The 12,171-nt window shown below is 42.5% G+C and overlaps 1 protein-coding gene across 1 annotated transcript in view; it reads right to left on the reverse strand.

The window, feature by feature from the left end:
• Nucleotides 1-12,171, reverse strand: part of LOC149154737 (putative methyltransferase PMT11) — a 183,321-nt gene that overhangs the window by 57,448 nt on the left and 113,702 nt on the right. The window contains exon 5 of the mRNA XM_089440773.1: nucleotides 3,527-3,686. Within this exon, the coding sequence (XP_089296899.1) occupies nucleotides 3,527-3,686 (160 nt within the window). The remainder of the gene's footprint in view (nucleotides 1-3,526; nucleotides 3,687-12,171) is intronic.

Genomic DNA, 12,171 nt, shown 5'->3' on the forward strand with positions numbered 1-12,171 from the left:
AACAAATTTAGCACAGTGGAAATTACAAAACCAGCAATTAGATCATGCATAGTAAACACAATTTCAACCCCAAAACACAATTCTCATTAGTCCTTCAACAAGAATCTAGGGCTTGTTGAGAAATCTAGGGCATAGCAATTAGGTGATTTCTCTTCTATTGATAACTATTTGTGAATGCTTTTTACCTCTTTAGATTAGGATCTTCTCTTTACTTAGATTATTATAGTGCTCTTCTTCATCAAGCAGCTACAAATGCATAAACAATAAAGAGACAAGAGACACAAAATATAGGTGATCAGCCAGGGCCAAAACCTCTCCAACTTGAGAGGAAAACCCAAACAAATTTTTCTTCTTATAGAGACTTCAATTGACGAATACCAAGACCAAGACCTACACCCTTGATACAATGACCTCTCCAAGACCAAGTCACATGCCTTCTTCTTTGATTTCTTCCTTTAATCAATAATGGTCAAACTTCCTTCCCTCCATTATCTCGGCTCTTCTATGAATTTCAGTTCCTTGATTCCACTCTGCAATTCTCGTCCCTACTTTTGAAGTCCTAGTTGTAGCATATGAGGGAGATAAACACCTTGATTCCCTTCGCTTTAGATGGAGGTTCTTTCTCCTTTAACTCGGCTAGGGAATCACCTTGTTCTTCTCCAAAAACTGTCTTCACAATATGACTGTGGTATCTCGTTCTTCCTGCAGTAGGTAGCAGCAGATTCTCGCACATGTGGAGTGTACTTAACCCAAAAACAATACCAAAGACTTCGCTCTTCCTTTCCTTCTCTTCGCTGGTTATGAGGTCCCTTTGCTAGTGATTCTCGCACTTATTATTGCAGATTTCTCCTTAACTGAAAATCTGAGTTCCAAATGGAAGTCGAGCTACCTATTTATAGTGGTTTGCCCATGAGAAATAAGCCGACTTGATAGGTTCCTAGGCCGACATGTCATTTGGCATAGCTTCATTATTTCATTTAAGGCCGACTTGATGGAGGTGCTTGAGCTTGGTCTTGGAAGATCTTTTAGACTCTTTCAATGACTCACATACATTTGTAAAATGCACAAGAAGGGTCTTCCATACATGATATTAACTCAATAGACTTTTATGACTTGATGACAAAACCTAAACGCTCACAATGGGAACCTTAACTAAAATAAAATTCCTTGATCATGAAACCCATGATTCAATCATTACAAAAATAATTTATTTTCTTCTTTACAACAATTACATAAAATCACAATTACACGTCATTATGGAGACCGGACCTAGTTACACTTTTCAACAGGGCTCCCATACTAGGGAAAATGGCCCTTTTACAATGCCCAGTAAAATGCCAAATACAAGGGAAAGCATACACAGAAAAACCCTTGTCCTTACTGTTGAACTTGAAACCCTCCTCAGTCTCTATGCCACAGTTTCCTCATTGTACCTGCCACAATTTGCTTACTGTTGGTTGCTCCTGTAGCTGTCTAATCACTGGAAATCAAGGGAAAACTTAGCTCTCCAGAGTCCAAACTGTCCAAAAACCTCTGCTGCAAAACACTTCACGGCCTCTTCTACAGGCCTCGGCTTCCTCTTCTCTAGTTGTGGCCTCCTTCCAGGCTATACTCAGCTCTATTCACCCTTGAACTAGGTGTTGCTAGCACCCTAGAAGGCTTGGCCTTTCCTCCTTTCAAAAACTAGGATTTGGCCCCTTACTCAGCTTCCCTTCTCTTTTGTTGTCACAGCAATCCGAGCTGTGGCCAACCACTACAGACCTCAGTCTGTCCTCTACAGAGCTGCAGCCCTCTCTGCCAGCCCTTCCACACGACTCGGCCTTCTCTCTTCCCTTGTTACGGCCTTACCTCAGACTGTTGCCCTCAAACAGCCATACTAAGCCTCTCTTTAGGCTTACTCGTCCTCCTCAAAACAGCTCCCTTTGCTGCTGCAGATCTGAGGCCTACTCGGCCTGCTCCATAAGACGCCTCCTTGTTCCCAACACAAGAATGAATCACTCAATATTGTATGTGAGCCTCTCCATTGGCCTTGTATTTATACTTTTGCTTATAATCCCTTGGCCCCTCACTTTGGAGCAATTAATCAACTCAACATTATATTAGAATATTTCATGGGTGCAAAACCCCATCACTTAGCCCATTTGCCCCACACATCGTCCACATTGGATTTGCAAGGCAAAATCACAATGTCAGTGTCCCAAATTTATTCTCACACACCCGACACCAATGCCTTGTGTGGGAATACCTCCCAAAGCTACAAAACATCAACAATAATGCTAACCATTTGTGAACATTTATTGAATGGGATATTTGGATTAGACCCCACTTGAGATGCCTAGTTTGACAGATACATCACCACCTACTGCCAGAATCTAAGTATGATGCATTTGGACTTGCATTTCGTGCTAACATTTCTTCTTCTAGCTATATATGAAGTTCTTTTAGAGGGTGTTTGGAGACTATTCCATAACATCAATGATGAGGCAAAGGCTAGCGAAGTGAGAGGATTCATCCATTAAACCAATGAACAATTAAATATTAGTATTGGACGAGCATTTGAAAGATGAAATCTTTTCACACGGTGAACTCTTACACTACTAGATGGGTGATTATAAAGTAATAGCCCCACAATTTTTTCAAGTAGGCATAGATCAAGTAGACATCCCAAACAATAATAGTAAATAGAAGTTAGAGTATCTGTATCAAACAATGGACATCAGGATGGCATTCATGTAAAGACCAGCTTAGGGGAAACTGTTGGATCACTCTAGTTGGTTCAGAATACATTGACATCCCAAAATACAAAATGCAGAAGACATCCAAAAGTGAAGACAAAAGATATTTAATAAGAAAAAACGGAGGAGAAGCAGAGGAAGATGATGAAAGACAAAAAATGAAAGAATATTTTGTCTTCTAGAATACTCAAAGGAGAATCAACAGTTCCTGAGAAGCCAATGATGTGGAGAAATAGTGAAAAGAAGAGGGCAAGCCAAAAATAAGTGCCAATGTACTGCAAGAAGGTAAGGTGTTCCCTCCCATTCTTCAATCCATTTTTCTGCACTAAGTCAAAAAGAAGACAGGCCAAATGACATTTGATGCTAATAATTGTATGGATGTGTTGGTGAATCAAGACTCAATGGCCAAAGGCCATACTTCTTTCAAGCACGCAAAAAAGGAAAAGGCGATCTCATTTGCAACCTTCTTACAGAAAGATATTTTTAAAACAGATACAAGTTCCTTTTAGCCCACTTGTATAGAATACAGGAGACACTTAGTTATTCCTCAATCTTCCTTACATATTATGTATTTGTGAAGATGTAAATATGTAATCTGCACGATGTACTCTTTCTTTCATTACTTTTAGCAATTTAGGTAATCAAAAACAGATAGCTCTTTATTTTCTAAGAATTCCAATACGAGCAGGCTCCCTCCATATGTTTCTTCAATTCTTGTTTTCTATTAGACTTACTGTCAATTTTCTATGTAGATCGAATTGGAACAACATCTAACTTGCATGTGGATTTACCATATATCATCAGGGTCATCATGCACATCACACAATGGAGGTTCAACCCCAACATGCCGGCTGACATAACAATTATTATTGAAAGGTTTCTGCCAAATTGCAACAAGGCCCTCTTCACTCACAAGCTTCCAACAGATACGGATTGCAAGATCCTTCATATCTGCAAAATAAACCACCATATGTTCACTTGGTGAGTGTTCTATTAATCAACTTTTCAATAATCATGATAAACAGTGAACTGCATCCATTAATACGACAAATTCATGCCAGACACAAGCATAATAGCAGGCTTCAAAAAAAGAAATGGAAATAAATGTCAATAAACTAAAGAAAGCAGGCAAACCAATTTCCATAACCGTGCAAAAGAAAATGTTCAGACATGACATTATTTCTGTAGCCATGCAAAAGAAAATGTTTAAACGAACCAAAAGATTGGATGGACATGCGTCATGACATCATTAAGCCTTTTACTATAACCTCGTAGAAATGTTCTAGAATAAGAGTTGGATGACTCTTCCATAACAGGAAGGAAAATCGTAGGATGAAGGGACTTGTGCTTGGTGCATCCCCGGTGTACTGACTGTAGATTCAAATTCAAAAGGATGATGTTCATAAATCACAAATCTTATTCATATTGATGACACAACAAAAAGAGATGGTATCCACTAGAAGATGAGATGATGGCAACGAAAGAGGCTTAGAGTTTGATTGCTGCTTGTTACCCCCTCGCTTCTAGGGGTAGCTAGAGGAGATTTTTCTTCAATGATCCATAACACAAACAGTGGTCTCAATGATAACATTTAGAATTCTCCAGACCACTACCTACAGATGCCTCCCACATCATATTTAACTTACTCATTTGATGAGTATGGCGCCAAATAGACATGAGGTACATTTGTTCATTGTTTCATATTAAGTGTTAATCGCAAACGTATTTGGGCATTGTTATAGAAAAATATTGCCCCTTAGTGCAAAGCCTCATTAGGCAACCTATATCAAGTGCAACAATGGGAGTGTCACCATTGTCACCTCAGTAACAACTCCCCTCGTTTTGATGACAGATACAATCCAACACAAGGGAGGCTTCCCTAGAAATCTTAGGGATCAAATAACCCATTACCTCAAGCTAAGTTCCCCATAAGAGTTCTACAATGACTTCCACCCAAAGATAAGAATAGGAATTAGGGTTTAGAGTGGATTAAAGAGAAATTCCGAGATTTGATTTCAATAGTTCCTATGGCTCAATCTAAAAGCTTACAGCAATCAATAGAAGATCAAGTAGGTTCCCTATGGCTGTGAGATACTCAATCACCTTTGGAACATCATCCCGGGCACAGTATTATGGAACATTTGGAAGGAAAGGAATAGACGCATATTTAAAAACCAAAGCTCTCCCATTGAGGAAATCTGGAGCAGATTGCATGGCAATCTCAGAGAAACCATGCTTCTTCGATCATGGACAAAAGAGGATCTCCCTACCACAGACAATGAGAAAAATATCCTCGACAATTGGAAGCTGCAGCTGCCTCAAGAGTATGCCATGCATCAGACAACGAATTGCAACATCAAGGAAAACAGCAGCTGGACTGCCCCTCCCAACAACTCATACAAACTCAACTTTGATGGAGCCTCCAAAGGCAATCCTGGACCAGCAGGATTTGGAGGTATCATTCGAAATCACAAAGGCACCCCCCTGCAGATCTACTTCGGCAATATCGGATGGGACACCAATAACTCAGCCGAGTTGGAGGGACTCTGGCAAGGGCTCTCATTAGCCAGGAGACTCAATCTTCAACCTCTGATGGTGGAAGGCGATTCCCAGATCCTCATCAACATGGCCACGCGCATTCAGAATGGCTCTCAAGCCAGAAAAGTTGCTGACAGCTGGAGACTAGAAGCAAGGCTAAACAACATCGCTCATGAGATGCGCAATCACAGGGCCCTCTCCTTTCATCACACAAGAAGAGAAGGCAACAAGATTGCTGATCTCCTAGCCAATATTGGGGTAGAAAGTAACCAAACCCTCCTATCAGGTAATTTGGACATCATCCCAAGCAATCAACAGACTCAGGACTGTGAGAGTCTTCTCCAAAGCGACGCTGAATCCCCGGATGCGGGTGATGGCACGTCAGACAGGGACGAGCCACATGCCCAGCATGTGCCACCCCGTGCTAACAACACAGTGTAATGGTTTTCCGCCGCCAAGGGATATGGTTCAGCTGCCCGAGCTCTTGGCATTCAATGCCGAGCAGGGTGAAGCGATGGGGAGGCAGGACGCAGTTATTGCATGCTCTTATCGAGGGAATGTTGCGAGTCTTCAAGGGGAAGGCGGAGCACTACAAGTTCATTGGTATGGTGAGGCAGGGGTGGTGCAGGCTCAGAAGGAATCTGGATGGGTGGGCGCTCTACCACCTCACAACACAGTCACAGTATACCGTCGCTGCAACTCAGGCGAATGCCTCAGGTGGGAGTGGCACTCTAAGGGCAATTGGGGTAAATTGGAGGCGAGGAGTGAAGATACCCACTCGGGCAAAGTCCGCTCTGAGGCTGTTATTCCTGTGCGTGGTCTGTGGCAAAGTCCGCTCTGTGTTTGTTCTTACGATTCATTTCAGATACTGCAATCCTTTAGCAGTCTCCACGGGGACCTCAAAACCACGAGAACGGTCCTGGAACAAGAGGAAGGCGACGGGGAGTCTATGGCAAAATTGCGAGAAAGGCAACCGAGCAGAAGGGGACCTGGGCGAGGTGCATCCTCACGCCCCCCTGCAGCAGATGAGCACCATCACTGCTGCTGCTGCTACTGCCACAGGAGGGCGAGAGCCACACCAATTCAGGCCGGGCAGTTCATGGAGGTTGGCAGCTCAAGTGAAGGAGAGCCAGTGCTTCCAGCATTCGGCTCAGTCGTTTTCACCTTGGGCAGCTCGAAGGATAATGCAGGTATCAGTGCTCATATCTCAGTTCTCTTTACTAAGGCTCCTGAGGGAAATGAAGGTGGAAAGCAACCAGTTTCGGCTGAGCCACTTCCAGAAGGCATTGGTGAGGAAAGTCCAGTGCTGCAGCCACCAATCGAAGCTGGCACCTCTGGGAAAGAGATCCAGCAAGCCCCTTCCCATCCTCCGGAGCTGGAACCTCAGGACATTGCAAAGGATCCTATGGACATGTGGGCAGGGGTCCCTGAAGGCCAAGGTTGGAGCTACATCATTGAGGAAGAGCCCGAAGACTGATCCCCAGAAGCACTCTCCGGCATACTCCTTTCTCTCTCGGCTCTGGTCTAAGTCAAAGGTCTCAGCGGGTATTTGGGTTCTGCTCGTTACTGTGTTTGTTAATTTTCAGTTCTTAATATTGTCATATTTATGTCAGTCACGCGTCTGGACAAGGTTCACTGTAAGTTTTTTGATGGAAGCCCCTGCGTGGGCCGTCTCGTTACTGTTTAGCTCAATGTTGTTCCATGTTCTGGTATAGTCATGTCATTTTGGTCTTTTGCTTTAGTATGCTCTGGAGGAGTTTTGGTAAGTCCTGTAGGTGCTGCCCCTGCGAGGGAGCATTTTGTGTCAAGCTAAGCTATCCAAGGTGCCACAGCTGGCCCTGGATGGCCTGCCTCTCTGCCTGATCTCCTAGCCAATATTGGGGTAGAAAGTAACCAAACCCTCCTATCAGGTAATTTGGACATCATCCCAAGCAATCAACAGACTCAGGACTGTGAGAGTCTTCTCCAAAGCGACGCTGAATCCCCGGATGCGGGTGATGGCACGTCAGACAGGGACGAGCCACATGCCCAGCATGTGCCGCCCCGTGCTAACAACACAGCGTAATGGTTTTCCGCCGCCAAGGGATATGGTTCAGCTGCCCGAGCTCTTGGCATTCAATGCCGAGCAGGGTGAAGCGATGGGGAGGCAGGACGCAGTTATTGCATGCTCTTATCGAGGGAATGTTGCGAGTCTTCAAGGGGAAGGCGGAGCACTACAAGTTCATTGGTATGGTGAGGCAGGGGTGGTGCAGGCTCAGAAGGAATCTGGACGGGTGGGCGCTCTACCACCTCACAACGCAGTCACAGTATACCGTCGCTGCAACTCAGGCGAATGCCTCAGGTGGGAGTGGCACTCTAAGGGCAATTGGGGTAAATTGGAGGCGAGGAGTGAAGATACCCACTCGGGCAAAGTCCGCTCTGAGGCTGTTATTCCTGTGCATGGTCTGTGGCAAAGTCCGCTCTGTGTTTGTTCTTACGATTCATTTCAGATACTGCAATCCTTTAGCAGTCTCCACGGGGACCTCAAAACCACGAGAACGGTCCTGGAACAAGAGGAAGGCGACGGGGAGTCTATGGCAAAATTGCGAGAAAGGCAACCGAGCAGAAGGGGACCTGGGCGAGGTGCATCCTCACGCCCCCTTGCAGCAGATGAGCACCATCACTGCTGCTGCTGCTACTGCCACAGGAGGGCGAGAGCCACACCAATTCAGGCCGGCAGTTCATGGAGGTTGGCAGCTCAAGTGAAGGAGAGCCAGTGCTTCCAACATTCAGCTCAGTCATTTTCACCTTGGGCAGCTCGAAGGATAATGCAGGTATCAGTGCTCATATCTCAGTTCTCTTTACTAAGGCTCCTGAGGGAAATGAAGGTGGAAAGCAACCAGTTTCGGCTGAGCCACTTCCAGAAGGCATTGGTGAGGAAAGTCCAGTGCTGCAGCCACCAATCGAAGCTGGCACCTCTGGGAAAGAGATCCAGCAAGCCCCTTCCCATCCTCCGGAGCTGGAACCTCAGGACATTGCAAAGGATCCTATGGACATGTGGGCAGGGGTCCCTGAAGGCCAAGGTTGGAGCTACATCATTGAGGAAGAGCCCGAAGACTGATCCCCAGAAGCACTCTCCGGCATACTCCTTTCTCTCTCGGCTCTGGTCTAAGTCAAAGGTCTCAGCGGGTATTTGGGTTCTGCTCGTTACTGTGTTTGTTAATTTTCAGTTCTTAATATTGTCATATTTATGTCAGTCACGCGTCTGGACAAGGTTCACTGTAAGTTTTTTGATGGAAGCCCCTGCGTGGGCCGTCTCGTTACTGTTTAGCTCAATGCTGTTCCATGTTCTGGTATAGTCATGTCATTTTGGTCTTTTGCTTTAGTATGCTCTGGAGGAGTTTTGGTAAGTCCTGTAGGTGCTGCCCCTGCGAGGGAGCATTTTGTGTCAAGCTAAGCTATCCAAGGTGCCACAGCTGGCCCTGGATGGCCTGTCTCTCTGCATGTAAAGTTTACCTGTAAATATTATATAATAGACTAGATAGTTTTTACCGAGAAAAAAAAAAAAAATCACAAATCTTATTCATATTGATGACACAACAAAAAGAGATGGTATCCACTAGAAGATGAGATGATGGAAACGAAAGAGGCTTAGAGTTTGATTGCTGCTTGTTACCCCCTCGCTTCTAGGGGTAGCTAGAGGAGATTTTTCTTCAATGATCCATAACACAAACAGTGGTCTCAATGATAACATTTAGAATTCTCCAGACCACTACCTACAGATGCCTCCCACATCATATTTAACTTACTCATTTGATGAATATGGCGCCAAATAGACATGAGGTACGTTTGTTCATTGTTTCATATTAAGTGTTAATCGCAAACGTATTTGGGCATTGTTATAGAAAAATATTGCCCCTTAGTGCAAAGCCTCATTAGGCAACCTATATCAAGTGCAACAATGGGAGTGTCACCATTGTCACCTCAGTAACAACTCCCCTCGTTTTGATGACAGATACAATCCAACACAAGGGAGGCTTCCCTAGAAATCTTAGGGATCAAATAACCCATTACCTCAAGCTAAGTTCCCCATAAGAGTTCTACAATGACTTCCACCCAAAGATAAGAATAGGAATTAGGGTTTAGAGTGGATTAAAGAGAAATTCCGAGATTTGATTTCAATAGTTCCTATGGCTCAATCTAAAAGCTTACAGCAATCAATAGAAGATCAAGTAGGTTCCCAAACACACAATCTAGAAATCACATTTGGCTGTCGCAAACTAACTGTTCAAAAACTTAAATTGCAGCAAAAAATAGTTTATAATAGCAACAAAACTAGCCCCAGAATAAAATGAGGGCTAAGATAATAAATAAATTACAGCAAATTTTATAATTTCTATGAATAAAAGACATATGACAATGCTAGAAGCCCTAGATGATAGCCCTAAACTACAGCTGGACAATGCATGTAAAATGACACTTTTGCTTTTCCAATTAATATAAAAAACCCTAACCCTAGTACAATAATATTCAAGATTGTTAATACTGAAAATGTATGATTTTGCAATAAATAAACCCTAATTTACCCTAGGACATAATTTAAAAAGGAAACAAAGGTTTTAAATACTGCCACAAGAGAGGACTAATGCCTTCTCAATCTAGGGCTAATGAAGTCTAGGAACATACAAATGCAGGACATCTCTAAAGTAGAAAACAAGATTCAAAAAAGCTAGCGCAACTTAACATACTTACCCTAGGGTTTGACTCAAGGCTCTCAAATTTTCAAAGATAGTTTAAGGGAAGGAGCTAACATGCTACTTCCTCAAAGTCTTGGAAGAGAGGTTAGTTTAACAAGGATCATGAAACAAATACCATGCTAACATGCTTAATGCATGCATCATTCATTCAATAAAACAAGAAACCAAGATTAAATAAGTTAACCTACTTTACCATGCATTCATCCAAGCTTCACTATAAATATCCATGAAAAGTGATCAAATCCACATCCAAAAAGTCCCCAACTAAGTCGCTCAATCAATGCTCCATAGCAAACTAGACAAAAGTTGGATAATCCAAGAGATGTGTGTCTCCAAGTGTGACAATTATCCAAAGAAGTGAATCGCTACCCTATTTTTATGAGGGTAACCAATTATTTCTAATTAGGTCAAAATCCCCTAAAAACATAAAATCTATGATACAAGGAGGATAGGTCATCAAGCCTACCCCCAAAATAGCTTCATCAATGCTAAAAATGAAAGATATCCTCAAATTAACCCATACATGTGAGTTAAAGTGCCTTCAAGGGTGATGTAGTCTCAAAATAGGGCTAAAGTAACCAGAAGGTCATGTCTCATCATGAAAAGGTGTGTCTCCTCATCAAGGGGGCACGTCCTAGCCCAAAAGTCACCTCCAATCATCCAAAAGTGCTCTCTCAAACACATCATTTTCCTCAAGCCCACATCATCATCTAGGAGCAACATCGTAGCTCTAGTGGTGCAGTGTCCAAGGTACAGTGGAAGGTCCTCCACAAGGGTGTATCATTAATATCCAAGAAGTATGAGTGAAGCATCATCAATGTCCTCCAAAGAACTATACGCATGTCTAGATCATCATCAAGAGTGAGCTCAAAGAGTCAAATAAGATCAACTAGCATGGTCATAAGAACCATTGAAGCATAAAAGGTGGACCATATTTAATGTATCTTTTTCAAATTTCACATTATAGCTTAAGACATAATACAAATTGCCAAATTCAGGCATGGAGGATCACTAAATGCCCCTAATAGGTGCTTCCAAACCAAGGGTAGGACCGGTTCCTAGGCCAACCCTTCAATCAGTAGTTGTAGGTAATAAGTGACATGGTTGGGGTGTACTTCATGAGAGGTGTCATAGTCTTATACTAGGTTATGCTAGACCTTCATCCATGAGCACCTTTGTGGATAGAATGCTTGCATCTACTTGAGTTACCCTTTCCTCGACACTGCTTTTCCACCTGTCACTTGGCCTTTTTCTTTGCTTTGATTTGGCTTGCCTAGAAAGCTTCTTTTGATTTCACTTAAGACACCTTTTTAGATGAAGCAATTCATTGTTCATCGAGATTGGGATGTCTTCATAAGTTCCTTTTACTTTGATAGGCATGATAAACATAGGACTAGGGTGATGGCCTCACATGTGGGGGTGAAGCTCAAATTAAATTGACTTTTAACAATTTTCCCTTGCCCTTTATTTGCATTTTTACATTTTGGCATATGCTTTTATCTTTCTTTCTTTTCATAGCTCCATCAACCTCTAGGCAACTTCTAAGCTCCCCTTCTAATTGAATGACGAAAGAACGGAACTAGTACGAGAGATTTACAACAATCAAACAAAAGATGGGATAACAAATTAAGGACAAATGGTACGTGTCAAGTATGAAAGGATATGAGCATGCTATATCAATCAAGTCCTCCTAGATAGTGAAAAAAAAACACACAGTACACTTGACTATGAAGAAAGGATGACCACCAAGGTGATATAAGGCAACAAGTACAACTTCCAAACATCATGATCCATTGTCTGATTTCAACCCATAATCCCTACTTAGATGCCCTAAATCATTAAATGTAAGCACTTTGTATGGGATAATGGCTAGTGTACCTGTTGAAATTTGGTACCGGAGGACAGGTGGTTCCCTTAGGCTTTGATCTTTGCCTAGGGAAAAGTGTCCAAAAGAATTTAATTTTACTGCTAAAGTGACTTTATAATTTTATAAAGTTAAATCTAATTTAAAAGTGACTTTAAGTGATAAAGTTACTAAGTCTAATTTTAAAGTAACTTTTATAAAGTAAATGAAAAATTAGAAAGGAAAAGTGACTTTGGAAATAAATGACTAAGTGGGTCTTTATTAAAGTGGGGTGAATTAAAAAATAGAAAGTGAGATT

Source organism: Pinus tabuliformis, chromosome 9 (assembly GCF_031772625.1).
Source record: "Pinus tabuliformis cultivar Carrire ecotype Pingquan chromosome 9, CPIR1, whole genome shotgun sequence".
Taxonomy (NCBI): domain Eukaryota; kingdom Viridiplantae; phylum Streptophyta; class Pinopsida; order Pinales; family Pinaceae; genus Pinus; species Pinus tabuliformis.